We start from the raw sequence: 20,923 nt of genomic DNA, 5'->3' as shown, positions 1-20,923 counted from the left end.
ACTGAAAGAAAGAAATTCACTTGTTTTATCTACTCACCACTATGCTGATGGAGGGGTGGTTGTGAGCTGGGGTTTAAATGACTCCGTTTTGAGTCTAATTTGAATGTCGGGGCTTGCGGACACAGGAGCTGGGTTTTTTTTCTACGTTTGAAGAAGTTGTCGACAGTTACTTCAATTGTATTGGATTTGACTGCTGCTCTGTTTACCCCTGAAACTCCTTAGGTGTTATGTGGACACTTCACCCACCCCTCCATCGGCATAGTGCTGAGTAGGTAATGAGTGAACTATCCCTTTATCCCTTAGGTACACAATGCAATGGGGGCCCAACAAAACAAAAACAAAAAACCTGGGGGCTCTAAACAGATGAATCCGCCCATGTTGGAAAAAATCGTTGATTGTGCTAATGAACACTACTGAGCTACAACCATGGATTTGGGTTTTATATGTTACATTTACACACGGAAGTATTTTTGTTGGATACAAATTCCATGTCTAATTTCATTTGGCAGTTGGGGAAGTGTGTTGTACTAGTCTCCACTTATTATTCCATCCGGGGCCCTGGATAGAGGGCCCCCTCGGGTCTCCACACCCCCATGCAGCTTCTTCCGCTCACCAGCAGACGCCTCCCTCCCTTCTTCCCTCTCCCCGCCTGCTTGCAGCGGAGCCCCGCCTGTGAGCAGGTTACGGGGCGGGGCCTGGCTGCGCGGAGCCGGGAAGCAGCAGCGTCTCTCTCCACAGCTGTGCTCCGCTCTTTGTCGGTGTGTGTCCTCTCAGCTCCTGCGCCTCTTTCCTCTCCGCCAGACGGACACAAAGAGAGGGACGGGACGGGACGACATGAAGTCAAACAGGACACGAGCATGAGAGCGGCGGGGGCAGCGGCGGAACACGAGCAGCGCTAACCGGACTACGGTGGCGTCCAGACACGGATACTTACCTTCCAGGCCTTTTTTTATCCCCCAGACTGGACACGGAGCTCCGCCGATGTGCGCATTGGATTTTACCCACCAAAGAGTGTCGAGACCAGGGGGAGACGGGCGGACTTTATCGCGCAGGTAGGCTTTTCTTTTTGTTGTGTGTGTATCAGAAATCCAGCCAGGGTATCCGTCGTGTTCTTAGATCCGGTCATGTGGTAAAAATTGACCCTGCCTGCCCACTGCAGTGCTTCTCTGACGGGTGTTCTTTATTTTTTAAAAGCTTGGGGGAAAGCTCCGGGTGCGTCGAACAAGCGCTTCCCCGGGACGGAAGCGCTGCTGTGGGGGAGGCGGTGAAAGAAAGCTCCGGTCGGGGAGCCCCTCGTTTATCTTTTGTCGCTGCTCCGCCGCAATGCCTTGTGTGTGTGTGTGTGTGTGGTGTGTGTGTGTGTGTGTGTGTCGACTGGAGCCTACGTGCAAACTTGCTCGGGCAGCGGTGTGTGAGCGGCACGTAGACGGCAGTGGCCTCATATCGGACCCGTGATCAAAATATCTAGTCCCGAGAGAGAGAGGGGTTTTGTTACAGCGGTGATTTTATCGCTGCTGCTCCTGGGACGCAGCTGTAATTGCGGGCATGACGTTATAGACACCCGGGTAAGAAAAAAAGAAGCTAGAGGACGGTGTCCTGCTATGATCCGCGTTTTTTTCCCCTTCTCATATGATTAATCTGAGGCTGGTGACTCCGGGCTCGAGTTCCCCACAGAGGGGTTAGGTAATATTTTTTCCGCTTCACTTAGCGCCTGGTCCACAGGAGAATCAGCGGAACAGGCTGTTGCTGTAACACCCCTGTAGGAGCTTCTCATGTCGGAACACCGGGTTATATCTGCAGGGTCGTTATGGGATCACATCAGCGGTAGTGTATTTATTACAGAGGGTAACGCGGTTTTCGTTTCAGTCTTCACGGAGCGATGCTTGTTTCCAGGAAAGGAAAGACAGTTATTTATTAGCTCGTATTAATCATCGCTGTTTACAGCAGGATGACTCCAGTTTGGAAACTGAAGAATCGGAGGTGTTTACTCCCATGACTCCCTCTTTCTCTCTTATTTTTCTAACAGGACTCTCGGGGTGTAGGAGACGATCATGGATAAAACTTTGCACATTCTCCAGAAAGCCGCAGACGCGGGCGTACCTACCGGCATCTCTCTGGATATGAGTCTAAACATGGACGAAGGGGAAGGCTTCACGGAGCGGCAGATCGTGGGGCTCCCGGACAAAATACCTCTGGTGAAACCTTATTTCAAGAAGAAGCAGAGGAAACTGGACTCCAAATGTCTCCACCGAGCCCTGGAGGACCCCATCCTTACCACGCTGCTAAGCACGGACACGCTGGTGTCCGGGGATGGGGTGTTTGTTCCCCGGAACCAGCCGGGTCGGACGCCGGGCAACCTGTGCGCGGCGGCCGTGGTGAAGCAGGGCCGCATGGGCCAGGTGTGTCTCAAGACCCCGGGAGCTGCGGACGCTGCCGCGGCCGGGACTGGGGTAGCGGGGCTGCTGGCCCGGGACGGGGATGTGGAAATAGCCGATACTACTGCGGAACTGGAGGAGACGGAGCGACGAGGGGAGCGACCCAAGATCACCGACCCGACCCCCGACAGCCGCTGCTTTCAGCTGAAGCCTGCCCTCAGGGCAGCCGGGAACACAGTGACAATAACGCCCCCCGTCAGGGATATACCTCCCCTGGCTGCCCCCCAGGCCCCTCGCCAGGAGGGGCCCATCAAAAGCAATGACCTCTTAACCTCTGGGGCTAAAAACCTTCCAGTCAAAGACTGTGCTGGAGTTCAGGACCCCCTTCCCCTCCTCCTACAGCCCAACAAAGGAGTACTATTTCAGGATAAAAGTGAAGAGGCCTCCCTGGACCTGGTTTTCGAGCTGCTCACTCAGCTCCAGTATCACACGCACCAGTCAGACTCAGTGGACATCTGTGTGGATTTCCTACAAGGACAGTGTGTTTATGGCAATGACTGCGCCCACCACCACACTGTGCTGCCCTTCCACTGGCAGATCCACAGGAACAGTAGTCAGACGTGGCAGAGCATAGCGGATGACTCCCAGGAACAGCTGGAGAGACTCTACTGCAACCCTGACAATGAGCAAGTCAGGCTCAAGTTTCAGTAAGTATCCCACTGTAGCATTTACTGCAACCTGCTGGCTTTTACATATTACACTGTGTATATACCGTGTCCTCTATACAGGATCCTAATGTGAGGAGAAGCAACACCCGAGCTCTTCTCTAATTTTATTTTGGATCTGTGTGTGTGGGTCGGGGGTCAATTCGCTTTCAGTTCAATCAGTTCAGAGCAGGAAGTGAAACTACAATTCATGCACTTGTGGAGGGGCATCAGCATTTCTGTTCATTGTGGGCAGCAACACTGAAATGATACTGGGAATTACTTCTCCAAAAGCTATACACTTTTGAATAACATTCAAGAATTATGACAAAATCCTCATCCTGGATCGATAGAGTTGAAACAGGCAGTACACTGCAGCCCCACCGGTACATTTCCCTGTTGTAAGCGCTGCTGAAAAGGCTACTGTGCAGTAAATTGATAGGCACTTGTGACATGGCAACAATGGTGCAGTAAGCTGATAGGCTGCTTGTGAATGATAAGCCACTTCTGGTCCGGTGTGATGGAAACAGTAGACCTCAGCCCGAGCTCCCACTTCAGTTTCACCAGCGGTATCAAACTGAAAGCTCGGACTCCACAGCTGCTCTGTGCATGTGTGGCTAATGGACGGTGGCCAAGCGACTATGTCCGTATGAGGGTTTCTTTCCCGACTCTTTGCACAGTAAATGTGATTTCTGTTTGCATGTTTGTATGTGTCAGTCACTCTATCTCCAGTGTTTGTGTGTCTGGCCTTCATGTCTTCCAGTTATTGTGTACCCTCCATCTATCACTTTATTTGAACTTTCGTATCAGCTTTCGTGCCCTTGCGGAGGCATGGCACTCCATCTCCCAGCCGTGATATCGGTTATCTATTTCCTGTATTCCCCTGCTCCTAACGCGAGCCCAGTGATTGGCCAGAGCTGTGTCCCAACCAGACTTTACAGCACTCATGGCAGAGAGCTGTGAACTTCCCTGACCCTCGGTTGCCTTGTGCGGTCACTGACACAGACGCACTTGGCAGCTTCTCTCCTTCCCTCGGTCATAGACTTGCACACAACTGTGTAAACTCGCACAAACACACACGCACACTCGGCTTGGCATGCAGACGCTCACACGAAGCGGCTGCACAGAGAAGCTCAGTGGCTTGCCCTGCTCACACGCACGTCTTTTAGCAGACAGAGATAAACCTCTCTTTCACTCTCCCACACACTCGCATAGATACACACACACATGCAAGCACTTGGCAAGCCCTAGTAGGGTGACATAAAGGAGCATGCACTGCTTCCTGTCTAAGTGTACTGTATGCAGGCGTGTTCACACACACAATGGGAAATCATTGAGGACCCTGTTGACCTGTGTTTATTGTAAACACAGGTCAACCTCATTGTTTATTCAGTTTATATCCTCATTAGTATATCCACACATATGTCTCTCTCGTTTGAGGTTTGTTACTGAATTTATTGTGCTAGCCATCAAACTAATGATTACTTCCATAGATGATTATTTAGATGATATATCAACTAACCAATTTATTGTTTGGTCCCGAAAAAACAACGCACTAAACATTCCAAAATAAATTTGACCTACTCACAATCTAAAAGCCAAATGTGACATCTTGAAATTACTTTTGTTGTCTAACCAACAGACCAAGAATCAACATAATTGTTTATTCATATTTATTATATATCATTTAAAGAAAAGCAGCAAATCCTCGCACCTGAAAAGCAAGAAATGGAGACCATTTGTGTTTTCCTGTTTGAAATATCAGCTGCAAGTGAGTTTTCTTCTAATCAAATTATCAACTCGCCTTTTGGCTCTAGTAACATGTGCACCTGAAAGCAAACAGTATTAAGTAGTAACTGCCTTATTTGTCCTACAATCAGCAAGCGCTCAATTAGCCTATCACTGTTTGATTAAGGCGTCGATGTCTTGAGGGCAACTCAATTTTATTAAAACACCACACTAATTGTCTTATGCACAATCCTGTCCAACCTCTCAATTTGTTAACATAATCAACAAATTCAAGCTCTTTTTTTTAACACTAATTGTCGTCCATGTTACATAGCCAGTGACACAGCATCATGCCATTAAATCCTCCCACTCCGGACACATCCACACCCTCGATCACATCATCAGACCCTTTGTGAGCGGCCACAGCCTTTGAACGGCCATGTGTTGTCTTTGTTTACATCTGTGTGGACTGCACACACACACACACACACACACAGACAGGTTTGTGTGTGGCTGTGTACAAAGACTTGTATGCCTCTGCGTGGTTGACTTGTTGACTCATGTTTCAAACTGAAACTCTATGCAAAGTGCATATTGCCCCACAAACAGGATATGCACCTGGTGGTGTCAACCCAAATTCTTCAGAGGCCTTTTGAGGGTGTTCCACTCTCATACAGTCAGACAGGACCATCTGGCTCACTTGCCTGAAAGTCCGGCAGAAACCAGATCAGCCAAAAAGACTTTAATTAAGTTTGTAATGAACACAGCAAATGTTCACAGCATCAATATTTGTATTACTCAGAGATATTTGCTCTGGTTCTTGGTTATTTAGAATTATTTAAGAGAACTAATTGTCTTTGGATAATCACTGAACTCACATACATTTCCGATTAATTATTCTATTCTGGACACTAAGCAACCAATTAACATATAACCAGTTACTCTCCAATACCATCTCATCATAGCCATTATTAATCATAGACCTTTCTTTTAGTTTTTGAGTTCTTCCTCGCGGCTCAGGCATAAAACTCGAAAATGTGTCTAAAATATGTTGGAAGCTTTTCTAACCCTGATCCTCAAACAGGTTTGTCTGTTTGAGAATGGTAGAGTGAAAACGTAAAGCATTTAACGTGACGTGGAACATTCTCATTCCTGAAACACATGACCGCTCCGACAAGTTTGCAGGTTTCGTATACACCGGCTAATTCCTGTTTTTCATATTATTACATTTTTGAAGTGGTTACTTGGGTTTTTGCCCTCCTTTCAACCTAGTGAGAGGTCAGGAGGGTGTACCGGCCGTTTGTGGGTGTGAAAAGGATTCAATTAGTTTTTCGGGGGCATGTTGACACTGACTAAACTCTGGAGTGGTTTGTCAGAGGAACAGTCAGGAAACCTGTGTTGTGTTCACACTGTTCTGGTTAGTCGGTACTTGGTTAAGTCGTTTACATGAGAAGCCTTGTGTTGCACAGAGTGTGTGTGCTCTTTCATACTTCCATCAGAAATGCGATCCAGGCTATCTTTTCATTAACACACACACACACAGATGGAGGCATCACCATGGCTACCATGGCCAAATGATAACATTGTTAGTGATCTAAAGAGCATCAGATGACTTAACAAGCTCTTCTGTCAGTATGGTAACACAGGCCTGTTATGCCTTCTGCCTTATATGTGTGTGTGGCAGAAAAGGAGTGGACAGAAAAGAAAGTGTGTGTGTGTGTGTGTTCTGAGCTGTTCCCCCATGTGTGTATGATCCATAGCGCAGGTTAATCCCATCCATATGATAAGCAGGAATGGAAGACTGGCTAATCCGCTTTAGTCATGAACTCAGCACTAAGGAGGAATGTCACAGTCATCGCTTCTAAAAGTTATACTGTAATAATCCTCTGCCGTTCCCTTTTTTGTGAACAGACTTTTGCTGCGCTTTAGTGTGGATATATGAATGTATGACTGATGACAAAACAGTTTTCTCCTCCACAATGTGACCCTTGTTATTTACAGGAACACACAACTTCTCCTCCAAATCTCTCGTAATTAGACCAATTTCCTGTAATATCTGCGCAAGAGGGAAACTTAAGTCTTCCACAAAGGCTCGCTGATTTTTATGTTACCACAACGAAGCACGCATTTTTTTCATGTGTGTATGTGGGAGAGAGAGAGATAGAGAGAGGGAGGTGTTTTGGTCGGCCAGGTGATAAAAGCCTTGCTTGTCATTAATTGACATAAAAAGTCACCGAGCACCAAGGGCAGAGTGACCTGACACCAATTTGTGTGTGTTTATATCGTGGGGGATTCCATGTTACCTCATTGCGTTCAGGATGTCAAGGATGGTTGTGTGTATAAGGGCTTGTTACTGATTGTGTGTGTGAGAAGCAGCAATGTTAGATAATCAGTCTAGATGTGTTCTCTGGGTGCGTGTGTGTGACTATAATGTGTCAGACAGACCATGCCATGAATCAGTGGGGCGAGGTCTGGGTCACTCGGCCTTTTATTACTCAGAGTCTGCCTTTATCTGTTTTTTTCCCGTGTCTCTCAATCTCTTCCTCATTTTCCCCCTTATCTTGCGTGGATCTTTTGGTCCTCTATACGTTTCCTCCCCAGCCTCTCTTCTCCTCCCCCTCTCTCTGTCTTTGTGTCATTATTTCATCCCTCCTTTGTCCCTCGAGGGCCCCAAAGAGGTGTAAGAGAAATGAAAATGTGTGCGAGATATGCCACAGCACTCAACCCGTTCACTCTTTCCATTTCTTTGCCATTTCCTCTATCAGATCTTGTCTTAAGTGTTATTTTTAATGTCAAACTCTTTATCTCCTCATCTTACTGCTTCACATTAGGAGCCCAAGGTGGCTTTTCAATTTTCAGAGAAAAGGTTAAAGAGGACACGCTAAACTATGAGCCTCATGATGTGGTGTAGAGGAGGACCGAGAGATATGCTCTTTGAAAAACAATCCGGGACATGCAGGAGACAGCAGTGGACATTATTTACTGTTCTCTCAGCTGTGTGCGTGTGTTTGTGAGGGTTTATGTGGTTGACGTCATGTTATTTAAAGCTATTAGAGCTGAAAAAAAAAATCAAACGTAGCTTACTGAAAGACATGCCTGGAAATTAAATATTTTCAACACAAGGACATAAAACGAACCCATGACATAAAGGTAGTGTGTCTGTGTGTGTGTGTGTGGAAGCCTTCGTCAGCAGATTTGGTTGTCTGACTTACCTAGGCGTGACTGGACGAAGGTTGCGTGTGTGTACATGAAATGGGTTGAAAGAATGCGTGCGTGTGTGTGTACGAAAGTTAGCGAGCGCTCATGTGTTGTTGTTTTTTTCTCTCTAGTCTGTGACGTCCACAATAGCATGACTGATGCTGGTATGCGGGTTCTTATGTTTGCAGCCGTGAGAAAGTTTGAAGGTGTGTGTTTGTGTGTGTGTGGTAAAGGCAGTGTGAGGGATTATCAACAGTTTTTAACATTGCATTGCGTTTTTTAAAAACCTTTATTCATTCAGGAAAAGGTTTCGCTGAACTTCTTTTTTTCCCAGAAACATCCTGCTCTCACATTCTGTACTGATCCACACGTTCACACCTGGGAGCTACCTGACACAAGAGCATGGTTCAGCGCCAAGTTATTTATGCTCAAGGGCCTCTTACTTTTGCCTTCAGCATACTAACACTCCCTCCTAAGTCAGCAGCAGCCTTCATCATCCAAATGTCAAATTCAAATACGCTTCTCAAGATCTCTTCTATTTCGCATTTTTTCAGTTGACTTTCTTGTGTGTGTGTGTGTGTGCCTGTGTGTGTGAGCATCCCGACATGTTAAGCATGGCCTTGCGAGTGTAGACCATGCCGGAGCGGTCTACACTCGCCTTGTGTCCCTTTCCAACTTTTGATTGGCCTCCGGGTCGAATGCACCGAATCTCAGTGCAGTTAATTTAACCGGCGGAATTTTATTTTTAGAACGGCGCAAACCAGGCTGTGTCTGTGTGTGAGAGAGAGAGAGAGAAAGACAGAGAGAAAGGAATCTGAGAAAGTAAGTAAAAAAAAAAGTAAGCCTGACTCCCCTGGAGACCTGTCCTCATCAGAGTGTGTGAAAGAGACAGAGATATAGTGGTAAGGAGTGAGATGTAAATGTGACATATTTCACTTAAATCCCTTTTAATAAAACCTAAATATATACAGATTTGCGTCAGTGGGTGCATCGTAGATCACTTGAATTCACAGCCATCTGCGAGAGCTGTTGTGATCGTGACGTACCACTCCTGGGAGAAACCGTTCTGTTCTCAGAAAGGAGGGGGAGGGGGGGGGGGGGGGCGTGCAGGTGCATCTACTGCACTTTCTTGTTCCGACACAAGAAGAGAAAAACAGAACAAAGATGTGCGGAGAGCCAGAAAAGAAGCAGTGAAACAGGGAACAGAGCAGAGAGGTGATAGAACAAAGTGAGACAGAAATTGAGAAAACAAAGTGTCCAGATGTGAACTGAAAGATGTTCTGTTCTCGAACTTAATTTGTGAGGGTGTCCGTGGAACCCATTTCTATGTACTGCCTCTACCTTTTTTTTATAAATTTAATTCTCTGTTCATACTCTCACGTGAAACCGAAACCCCCTTTTTTTAAGTTACTTGAGAGCAGTCCTGGAGGACATCTGCTTTATAGATCTTTCTCGTAATTGCGTGTTCTGCTGGTCGCTGACTCGCTCCTCAAATACCGTTTAGTTTTCTGCACATGCTCAGCGAGTGAACTCCTGTTTCACTTCCTCATACAGAGATGCAGTCACACCATGACTTAGCAGCAGCACAAGCCGTAAATGTAAGAGTAACTCCTTTAGCATTTGTATCCGTGTGCAATTGTGCATGGAAGTTTGAATGGGAAAATGACTCAGCACCTCATTATCACTGAAACCATGTGTGTCCAGTAAATGCACTTACATGAAACTGAATACTTGTATACCGTGTAGCCATTATAATATGTGGTTTCACTTCTGTGTCTTCAGGTTCACACACTCCCTCCTTTCTCAGCATCTCTGTGTTATAGAAACTATCAGTAATTGCTTCAGTGCTTTATTTAGCACAGACCTGACACACACACACACACACACACACACACACACACACACACACACACACACACACACACACACACACACACACACATTACCAGAACTCAACCATGGCTTGACACGCACACACATTTCCGGACATGCACTCTCACAATGTCTCACCTTTGACATTACATCCAATTAGTTCCCCGGCAAAAATCAATGAATCCATTAACACTTTTACAGGCTCTCATTGTGTTTGTGTGCATTTTACCAGTGTGCGTGTTTTGTGTCTCTCTCTGTGTGTATCTGTAGCATGCAGTGTATGTGTCCGTCATATGGCGTAGCGTGCTATAACATTGTGTGGTATGTCTGACCCAGAAAGCCTTTGCCAGAGGTCCTATAGAGGAGTGTAAAGTAGAGAGACTGATGCACATACAAGCTCACACATGCATACACACATACAGTGGGGTTTTGACCCCTGCTTGTCGAGACAAACTGGGGTTAAGGGAGGTTGTATGTGTGCACAATATAGTATTATGTGTTTGTACTATATAGCAGATGGTACGTTAGATATTGTGTGTGTTCACTGGAAAGTGTGAATATACTTACGGTTTAACCTTGGACCAGAAAGCTTAGCATGACCCCCACCATGTTTTAACAGTCACGTGCTGACGTGCCCTTGAGCAAGACACATAAGCTTTGTCTCAATTTTGAGTGAATTTCACCATTAGCAAGAGTGATTGAGATGATTAATGTGTAAATCTTTAAGATGACATTCATGTCTTCACTGAGTGTCATGTTTTTATCATGTTTGTCTTATTTGCTTTCGACCATGCGTGTTTACGAGTGGCATGTAAGTTCTGTAGCTGATTGTTGTCATCGTGTGTGATTCACACTGAGCAAGCAATTAGAGGTTTGGTCGTCCTGCTCCCGGGCACTCGGGTTAAAATAAGGTTCCATCAGCAGCCGCATGACCAGCAGCCGCATGCCCGCTGTTGGAAATATAAACTGTGACCATTTAACGACAAGGTCACCGTACCACAGCCCTGTGTTAGGTGACTGTATAAATGTTTACTGTTCCTCCTCACTTCTTTTTTTAACAATGGCTCTGACTTTTACCTTGCAGGGGTCGAGTGTTCTCTCTGGACTTCGGGGCGATGCGAGTTTGTGATCTGGAGTTTGACCGGGTCAGACGACTCACCACTCCCCCCAGCCCTTCGCCCACGCCCACAACAAACCCAAATCCTACCCCCAGCTGTCACACAGTGTGGAAGTACTACTGCAGAGACAACTTTGGCTGGAGGGAATACTCAGAGGTGAGCCGCTCAGTGTGTGTTTGCGAGTGTGTGTGCGCACGCACTCTGTACGAACATGAGACCAGATGCATAAACGTTGCCCACACCAATCACTTGTCTAGCCATTGTGATGGGATCAATTCAGACACATGCACACTGACACAAAAACACTCACACTCCTGAATACCCCCTGTGACACAGCTGTTCATAGACAACTGCAATTCCACTAAATTAGAAGATTGCTTTTCTCTTTGTGTGTGTGTGTGTGTGTGTGTGTGTTTGTTAGCCTGTGATCCATTTTTTTACTCTGTACATGGAACCACAGTTCACTGATATGTCTCTTCTTTTATTAAATATAAATGGAAAATAGATCGAAAAAAGTCTAAACTTCTTTTCATCTCTTTTTCCTCTTTGTCTCTTTTATTCTTTTCTTTCGTTTCCTTTTTCTCCTCTTCAGCCGGTGGTGAAGCTCATAGAGGAGGCGAGCTCGAGGGGTCTTAAGGAGGTGCGGTTCAATACGCTCCAGAACCAGTACATCCTCAACATCAGGGAGGGCTTCCAGCAGAACGCCATCTTCGGGTTCAGACGCCAGATCAAGAGGCGGCCCATGTTCATGTCCTCTGTAATGCTTACACCCCACCTACAGTAAGTAAACACTTTTAACATACATATTTTTATATATATTTAATGCATCATGGCATATCATTGGGCCCATCGCTCCATGGGAATACAAGACACCCCTAATTTACAAAAAATATCTTCTGACATTACATAAAAGAATAAGAGAAGACACTACATTTATAGTAATTTTCAAATGAATTTACATATGAATTAATGAACTTCTACATATCTATACATTTACTCAATAAAGAGCATTTTTTGTCTTCTCCCAGATCATCATCCATATTACAAAATTATTTTATTTTATTATCTTACAAATCAGAGCATCAGGGCAGCTCACAATACATACTTGAATTAACTTTCAAGTATGTGCTGTGCTGTGAGCACCCACAGAAACTAAAGCTCTTTTTCCTCTAGTCAGAAAACCCACTAACACCCACTTACATCTGGCTTTTTTCTGCAATGGAAATGGATACAATCAGATCAAGTGACTCTAGACACAGATTTGTATCAACTGCGACTCTGATTGGCAGTGTTTTAAAATGGCACGTGAATGAACAAGCTAATTTCCTCTTCTCCTTTATTTTGAGATGCTACTGTTGACCTTTCCCGTCATGATGTTGTGACACACATTGAACATCCGGGCACTGACGCATAAATAGCCATGAACATTTGTGGGATTATTTATCTATTTATATTTACATCTTGGGAACAACACAGAACAGTGTTTTTACTTTATTTTCTTCATATTGTGAAAAATGCAGCACTGGCTTCCGGTGAGCACCTGACGTCAAACATAACTGGGGGGAAACAGCAAGGGCAAACTTATCTACAGCCTATAAAGGTTATCTCCAGGCAGTATATTAACTGCTATGAAGAATAAGTAAGCAAACTGATAAGCACGAGGGTTTAGAACTGCTGCTGGTTAATAGTTCTGCAAAGTTACAGGAAGGATCAGTTCAGAGGTAGATGTCCCTCTCGTTGTCTCTTAATGCTGCTTTTATTTCTCTCTCTTATATGCCACCTTGTTAGAGAACATCTTGTATTTTGGATATGCACCCTACGAGGACAATTAAAACAAGGTCCTCGAAGTGTCTGGCATCACACACGCACGCACATGCACATACTCACAAACACACACACAGTTGGCTCTCCCTGTGGCTCTCCGTGTTCTGTGAGTGTCCAGAGTTCCTGTTTGGAGACAGGCAGGCACACGGAGGTCGATACACAATGCTAATGTCACAGTCAGGGCTGAAAACTCAAAAGACTCTGAACACCACATTCACCTTTAATCCAATTGTAAGACCAGGACACATTGGCAGTCTGAGCTGAAGCCAAAGCCAACATTAACAGCTGAGATTTTTGGCAAATCAGGTGGAGTCTCCGGGACACGGGAGAGTGACGTAGGCCTGAACCAGACAAACAGAGAGATAATGAGGCAAAGGAGAACAGACATAGCACAGAGGACAAGAGTACGAAGAGAAGAAAAAAATCTAAAATTAATAAATCAGGCATTTAAACCAGTGTTAATTCTCCTATTTCTCAAACAGTGAACAAACTAAATCTCTGTATTATATGAGATACTTTTATTCTCTAAAATTTGATTTCAGAAATTCAAAGCTGCCATTTTATTTACAGCAGTGAAGCGACCGGCCTCCCTGCACCCGCCTGAGTTTTACTCCTCAAACTACTGATACCAGATGCAAACGACTAGAGTGGTCTAATTCCAATTGCAGATAATTTTTTCTTCACTTCCTGTGCAGAGCAGGCAGCTCTGGCATTTTCCTACCAGCATCCCACACAGAGTGAACGACAGTACGAGCTGTTCCTGCAGGGCCCGACTGTCGAGAAGAGACAAAATAGAGAGAGGGGAATTAGCTGTAGGAACGGGGAGAAAGAGAATGCGAGTTAGAGAGGGAGATAGAGGGGGCATGGTGACAGGAAGTGAGAGAGGTCTAAATGGGTTCCAGACCAGGGATTTTTGCAGAGTAGAGCTAGTGAGTGTGAAAAGCAACTGTGGGAAACTGGAATTTGGATGAAGGGATTTTATCCTGGGACTTTTTTTATCTGCTTGTTGTGTTTGTGCTGCAGTTAATCACTCAGTGGAGACAAAAATGTGATCACAGGGAAAAAGAGGCCTGTCCCGGCCTCACAAACCATTCAAGTCTGAGGGTTCAAACTTTTTTGCTTGGTTGAATTGACTTTTATATATTTTTTTTTACTTCTGGGAGAATGTTCTCAGTTTAGGCTGCATCCATACTACTGTGTTTTATCTAGCTTATCTATGTGCCATGTTCTACCAACCAAAGCAGTTCTTACACTTCTCGATCGACTTAATCATCCAGACATTGTATTGTACTTCCATCATCGTTCGCTTTAAGGACAGTGTGCACCGCACAATGTAGTGTCATGTTGGGAAGGGTGGACTGCACCAGTCTCCCGTAATTTTTTTTTTTTTTTTATAGGATTTTTTTCACCTACTTTAAGGAAAGGATAAAAATATTTAATAAGTCCACAAGTTATTAAGTCGTTCCCATGCGTTATGATTTTGTGGCCACACAATGTTTTTTTTCCCCAAATGTCACCGGAGGGACTAAAACATGCTGGTTTTAAATGTATTTATAACCAGCATGTACATGATAAATGTTACAATATTAACACCAGTAGCGGTGGGTAATGGGCAAAAGAGCTGTCAGAGCCGATCCGAGCATCTCTCGTGTGTGTGTGGGTGTGTGTGTGTGTGTACAGGAACAATCTGTGCTGGGCTTAGAGGTTGAGGTCATCAGCTTGATTGGCACCATCCCTCGCCCCTCTCTCTCTCTCTCTCTCTCTCTTTCCTGGGGATGTTATTTTCAGTCATCTCAATCTTTCCATCCCTCCCTTATTACCCCACCTTTTCACTTGTTATTCCCCCTAACCCCCTACAACCCCATCAGTCTTTTGTTATCTGTCCCTTTTTCATTTCACACTTGTTTTCTGCAGCAGCCTGTCTGTGATCTTTTTGGGGAATAGAGACATTGATTGCAGCAAAAGATTGAGACCGGATGAAGAAGACCAGAGAGAGAAAAGAGATGAGGAAAGCTGTCACGCTGACTCAGAGTCACACTCTGATAACACACACACACACATGCACACACTCTCTTGTGGCTGATGGGGCAAACAGCATTTACACTTACAGAGTGATAACTTGACAGCCAAACCACTGTTACTGACTCAAATGCCAGACACAATAGTTTTTTTTTGTCACCTCAACGACAGCTCCACACTTGGCATTTCATTCTTCCCCCCACTGTCTTCTTCTCATCCCTCACTCTGCCTCCCCATTGTCTTGTTTGGTTGCTGCTCTCATTTTCACGCTGCCCTGCTGTTTTGTTTGCTCGGCTGCTGGCGGCTCCGCTTCGCTCTGCAGCGCAGTCACGCCGCTGTCGACAGTTGCTGGGACACGGTTTCTGAAAGCGCAGACTTTGAAGCAGCAGAACATCAGTTTTGTTTTACGTCAGGATGCAGCCTTGATTGGAAACACGTGGGAATGAAGGCTGAGGAAGTCGGGGAGATGGGTTGCACGCTGTGATCTGTGGCGTGTTGCTGATGCTTCCATTGCTCTAAATGAACGGGACTGGGTTGCTGCTCTCACTGACCCTCAGCAGGGACGGGCCTCTGTGAATGAGACTGCACCAACTGGACTGATGTGAACTGAAACCCTTTTTTTATACAGTGCAGCAACTAAAAGAGAGAACTGTCGACTTTAATTTCTCAGCTCTTTTACTCTGATGACCGGGGTTCATGTGTTGAAATGTTAGTTCTTGTATTACCCACATGATCCAGAACTTATTGTTGCCTGAGTTGTGGTGTCTGCTGAGGCAGCGGTTCCCTTATGTGCAGAGTTTCTTTTCCACTGTGTTTACCCGGTGTTATTCCATTATTTGAGTATCTTTTGGGGATTGGAGTTTATCATCAATTGTTGATTTTAAGATAAATTTCCTCCAATAGAAATCAATGCTCCCTTTTAACCCCCTACACGCTGTATTGTAACAGTGTTAATCATCAGATGACCTGCTGTGGTAGACGTACTTACATCATCCAATCATTTTAATGAATTAATTGGCTTGGTACTCAGCAATCGAGCACTACCTGTATTCAAAGTACTAAATTACACAGTTGGTTTCACGAACCTTACTGAATTTACAGTTGCATCACATGTGCTGTGAGAGGAAACTGCAGCAACCGAAAAAAGTGTTCACACAAAGAATGAGCTGCAATCTCCACTTATTCTCATTATTTAGAAGTGTGTTAGTTTTTAGTTTAATCGTCGACTTCACAGCAAATGCTTTCCCTTGATAAAAGGCTTGAGCATTTAATTATCCAAACTGTTGATGATTTATTTCCCCTCTAATCAAAGATCTAATTTTGTGTTTCTTTTATTCTTTACAGGACACTGGGCGGCCTCTCTGCACCTCCCCTCTCCTGTTCATCCTCCTCTTCGTCCTCTTCCATGGATCTGTCCCTATCGCACCCCCTCTCGCCGACAACCACCAACCCGCCAAGCCTTTTCCCAGAAACGTGGTTGCCTATGATGATGAACCAGGACTTCCTGCAGGTGCCGGTATCACGCGAGGACCGCAGCTACCGCACGGTGTACAGCCTTTTCCACAAGACCGTGTCTGAGACCAAGTTCAGGATCATCAAGATCCAGCGCGTACAGAACCCTTTCCTCTGGGAGAAGTACAAGAGGTGAGCTGACAAGCAAAACGTTTTTAAAGAACTTCCTTTGTTCTGTTAAGCTTAATCTATTTAAACTATACTTAAACTATTTCCAGTAACCAAACATCATGTTTGAGCTTCTTAATTTCTCTTCAATGTCTTTTTTCCTGTAAGGGCTTTGTGGTGCAGTTGTGAGATCGCAGTTTGACGCAATTGTGGTTGTTTTGTTGACTGTAACTGCAGATTTGCTGAAATGATCAGTCATAAGCATGGTATGATTTTAAGCAGAAGACTTTTAGTCTGTTTAATAGCAATTTATTTTTTACCAGTTAAGAGATTTGACCTCACTTGGAGACACAGACTTATATTTAGATGATAAGTTTCTGTTTCTTTACATTCTTTGGTTCCACCTCTGTCCTTGTTTCACATAATTTGCTGTTGTGGTCCAAAAAGTATTGTTCTTATCCAGATTTCAGTTGTTGGAACTATTGGAATATGTTAGACGCAGCTACTCTTGCACCAAGAAACGAGAATAGAAACCTTTCCTAACAACAAACACAGGGTGAACGAGAAACTGAGCAGGAAGAAAATAGGGCAAGTGGGACCAGCTGTGTGGCACTTCGTGAGAACAGGTCCACCGTGGTGTGTGAACACAGCGGATGGAGAGATGCTTGCCTAGGATGGTGTTCGCTAACCGCTGCGGTTGAGCAGAGCAGGTCCTATCAGCTGTGACATTTAAACTCTCCCACACTGGCTGGTGCAGCACAGTTTCACAATGACTGACAGGGTGCGTGTGTGTTTGTCTGAAAGTGATGCCCCTCAGTGTCAGTCAAGTTCTCCTTCACATGCTCGGGTGATGAGCGCAAAACCACGACTGCTTGGCTGCGTGTGTGCATTTGTGTATGTGCATTTGTGTGTCTGTGCGTGCTTGTGTGTGTGCGTGCTTGCCTTTGATGCATGCAGTGTTGGTCCTGCGTCAAGCCACAGGGTCAAAGGAGGTCATGCCTGGGTCACAGCCTGTCTGGCTCGAAAACGCTTTCGCCTCAACATGCCTGATTGATCCGCTCACATCAAAAAGCTGTGTGTGTGTGTGCGTGCTTGTGTATGTGTGTATGTGTGTGTGTGTGTGTGTGTGTGTTGCTCAAACAATGGATTAGTCCCAATGTTCTCTCCCTGTTTTAGAGAAAACAAGCTGTTGATTACAACTTTAAAATAGATAGCTGATCTGCACTCAACTGAACTTTGTGCATCAGCCTGTTTTTATAAAGATTATATTTTTTTAGATTTGTCTTTTTCTTTCTTTATTACTTTTTGATCAATACAGGTACATACAAATAATAATACCCCCAAACACTGAGAATCTGTTTGTTTCAACCGTCTGTGTCCCTCTGCTCTTACAGGAAGAAGGAGTACATGTCGCGGCGCATGTCAGAGATGGACCGGCTGCTGAGCGAGCGCCACCTCTTCCACGGCACCTCGGCCGACGTGGTGGACGGCATCTGCAAGCACAACTTCGACCCGCGCGTCTGCGGCAAGCACGCCACCATGTTCGGCCAGGGCTCCTACTTCGCCCGCAAGGCTGTCTACTCCCACAACTTCTCCAAGCGCTCGCCCAAAGGAGTCCACTGCATGTTCCTGGCCAAAGTCCTCACTGGCAGGTGTGTGTGGGTGCCGTCATTATAGATGTAATGTTGTTTGTTAAATTGTGACTATTTGATTTCAGTCTTGGCGTTTGGTCGCCTTTTAATTGTGTCTTATCCACTTTACTCTTTTTCACCGAGCAGTCAGATAAGTTTGTTTGCAGAAGAACCTTTTTCTAATTCCTAGAGACACCATCCTCTGTTTTGAGATGTGTACTGGAAGAAACATAGTTTAGTAAATGCTAAATTAAGGCCTTATGTTTCCAGCTTGTATTTGAGTTCCATGTTTTTGTTTTTCTAAAACTCCACCTCTTCCTAAACAAAATCTTTTTTTTGTCTGCCCCTCCCACTCACTGTCAGTGTTTTCAAACACGTTAAAGCATTTATTTGGTTTATTGAAATCCCGAGATTATTTTCCATCAACCAGCATTAAGTCATGCAATGCGTGACGCTCGTCCAAATTCTATCAGCTGCGAGTCAAATCCAGGGCGATGCATGCAAAACGGCAGATTTGGCTGAGGCTATTGTTCATCATCAAAGTTGTTATGCTGCAGTAGACAGTGTGTGTGTGTTGCACCCAAAAAGACACACACCCCACTCACAGCGCCCCCTCCACTCTGAACCTGGGTTCAATTTGTTCCACGTCCCAGGCAGAGACATTGCTTCCAGACCCCGTTCAACTATAGAAGTTATCTGTACAATGTGATTAACTCCCCTGTTTGAAACTGTATCCGGCACACAGACTCTCAGTCATACCCTGTGTCTTTTTCTGGAGCTGAAAATGTTCTTACTCTAACATGTTTTATTTATGACCCCAATGGAAGTTGTATGAAGATTGATGGATTATGGATTTTTGGGGCTTGATATGAATATTTAAGGGAGGCAAAACAAACTGGTTAAAATGCACTGACTTATTTCATATACTTATAGTACAGTCATTCCATGCACTTACAGCATATGCTTATATTATTTAAGGTGCCTTGTAATCAATAAATTTAGACAAGTTTTCTTTTAGATGTATATTATTCTTCTGTAACTCACGGAAGGGAATGGAACCTGCAGGCATTTTTCTTCAGGAAAACTAGGAAATGCAAAGACTATTGTTTGTTTCTTTATAGTCCGGACCACATAACTAATCTCATCTCCATCTTCTTTGTCTGCACAGGTTTACTGTAGGAAATCCCTCCATGCGACGGCCGCCACCCATCAACCCTCGCGACTCCTCCAGTGACCTTTATGACTCCTGTGTGGACAACTGGGTGGACCCGCAGATTTACGTAATCTTCAACGACGACCAGAGCTACCCATACTTTATCATTCACTACGAGGAGGTACCCAGCACCGTCTCCGTCTAACCCCCCCCCCCCCCCCCCCCCCCCCCCGGATCAGACCTGGATCTGTCTGTATTTGCAAATATTTGCTTATAGCTTGCTTTCATCTCTGTCGGTAGAGTTTGCCACTCAAGATGAAAATCTGGTCTGTTGTTGCTCTAGCCAACCCCATTTGGATCATGTTTTTTCACATCTGCTGCAGATCAAAACAAAATCTATGAAATATTTGCAAATATCTTAAGATCCTGGTCTGTGGCCAACTGCATCCCAAACCAGACTGGACTTCAGTAAGGAACAACCAGACAAAACTGGAACTATAGCAAAGGACGGCACCTGTTTCCTCCTGCTCGCAGACGTGGATGACAACTGACAGCAGCTGCAACGCGCCCGACTGGACTCAGATCCCACACTTTGTTATCTAGTTGGAACAGGAGCCTTGTGATGCTCATCTGGGAGGATTTGAGCTACCTTTTTTTTTTCTGGAAAAATAACCAACCTCGTCCCCCTTATCATTTTGACTTAGTCGTACGGCTGTATATGAACTCCACATCAGGACAGACGCTGTTGTAGCCGGTTAGCATCTCGTCAGTACTGTGAATGATTGATGGCCCGTTTTATATTATTCTGAGGAAGCAGAAACCGGCCAGTCAGAGGCTTCCGTAGATAAACCAAGGCAACACCGACCCCCTGTCATTCTCTTACAAAAAAAAAAAAAAATCGTAGTGTTTACCCAGCCTCCGGCCCGTATGTTTTTTTTTTTCAAGTGTATGTGCTGCGTGTTTGAATCTTTTAATTTAGTGGACATGAATCTTGTGGCCTCTTCAACCAGACAACGGACGTGAGTTTCAGTGGGACTTCTCCCCCAATGGACATCCACACATAAAAAAATCTCCAGGAAGAGGTTTCACAACGAGCAAGTGCTGTTCGCAGGTTGGCTTTTTTTTTTGTCTTGGCCACTTTGACTCCTCGCAGGGGACTGAAGAGTGTATAGTTTCCTCACTGAGACCCGACGACGACTATGCTGCAGCTGCGGCGGCACTTAAGCTTTCTGTCAGCGAACCCCCTGAAACTCATCTCTCTTGGACTGCTCTCTCGCTCAGAGACAGTAGACATGTTTTACTGAGACAAACTGTACAGACGTTCTCTGTTTATATTTGAACTGTGTGCCTTTTGTTCATAAAAATGTTTATTTATGTTAGTTTAATGTAACATTGATTAAATAAACAAACTAAAAGAGAAAAAACGATTACCTGCTGAAGTTGGTGCTTTATTCAAATCATGTCAATTCACATTTATTAGAGACAGTAATTTGCTTTTTTTCGCCAGCCTGATATTCCTGTAATCATTTGGTAAATCTGAGAGGGATCAGTGGAGCAGGTTGAATGAGCTCACTGCAAAATGACAAGAATACAGACTTCATGCATTAGACACTCAATTATAAAATGCAAATACTATTAGCTACTGCAACTCCTCAATTCAAACTAAACAAAGAAACGTTTT

At 44.8% G+C, this 20,923-nt stretch overlaps 1 protein-coding gene across 1 annotated transcript; it reads left to right on the top strand.

The window, feature by feature from the left end:
* Positions 1-704: 704 nt before the first annotated feature.
* tiparp (TCDD-inducible poly(ADP-ribose) polymerase) lies at positions 705-20,669 on the top strand. The gene is made up of 7 exons (XM_053422005.1): positions 705-1,052; positions 2,027-3,082; positions 10,962-11,151; positions 11,588-11,775; positions 16,183-16,482; positions 17,853-18,110; positions 19,258-20,669. The coding sequence occupies exons 2-7, from the start codon at positions 2,052-2,054 to the stop codon at positions 19,445-19,447; spliced, it is 2,157 nt and encodes a 718-aa protein (XP_053277980.1). The 5' UTR covers positions 705-1,052; positions 2,027-2,051; the 3' UTR covers positions 19,448-20,669.
* Positions 20,670-20,923: the final 254 nt, after the last annotated feature.

This window comes from Pleuronectes platessa, chromosome 5 (assembly GCF_947347685.1).
Source record: "Pleuronectes platessa chromosome 5, fPlePla1.1, whole genome shotgun sequence".
Taxonomy (NCBI): Eukaryota; Metazoa; Chordata; class Actinopteri; order Pleuronectiformes; family Pleuronectidae; genus Pleuronectes; species Pleuronectes platessa.
This window is presented reverse-complemented; position numbering and strand designations above follow the sequence as displayed.

Bases quoted from the DNA above. Each gene is read 5' to 3' on its own strand.
- tiparp (XM_053422005.1), top strand. From the start codon at position 2,052: ATGGATAAAACTTTGCACATTCTCCAGAAAGCCGCAGACGCGGGCGTA. The intron at 3,083-10,961 runs GTAAGTATCCCA...TTTACCTTGCAG, and splicing joins CAAGTCAGGCTCAAGTTTCA to GGGTCGAGTGTTCTCTCTGG. The intron at 16,483-17,852 runs GTGAGCTGACAA...CTGCTCTTACAG, and splicing joins CTCTGGGAGAAGTACAAGAG to GAAGAAGGAGTACATGTCGC.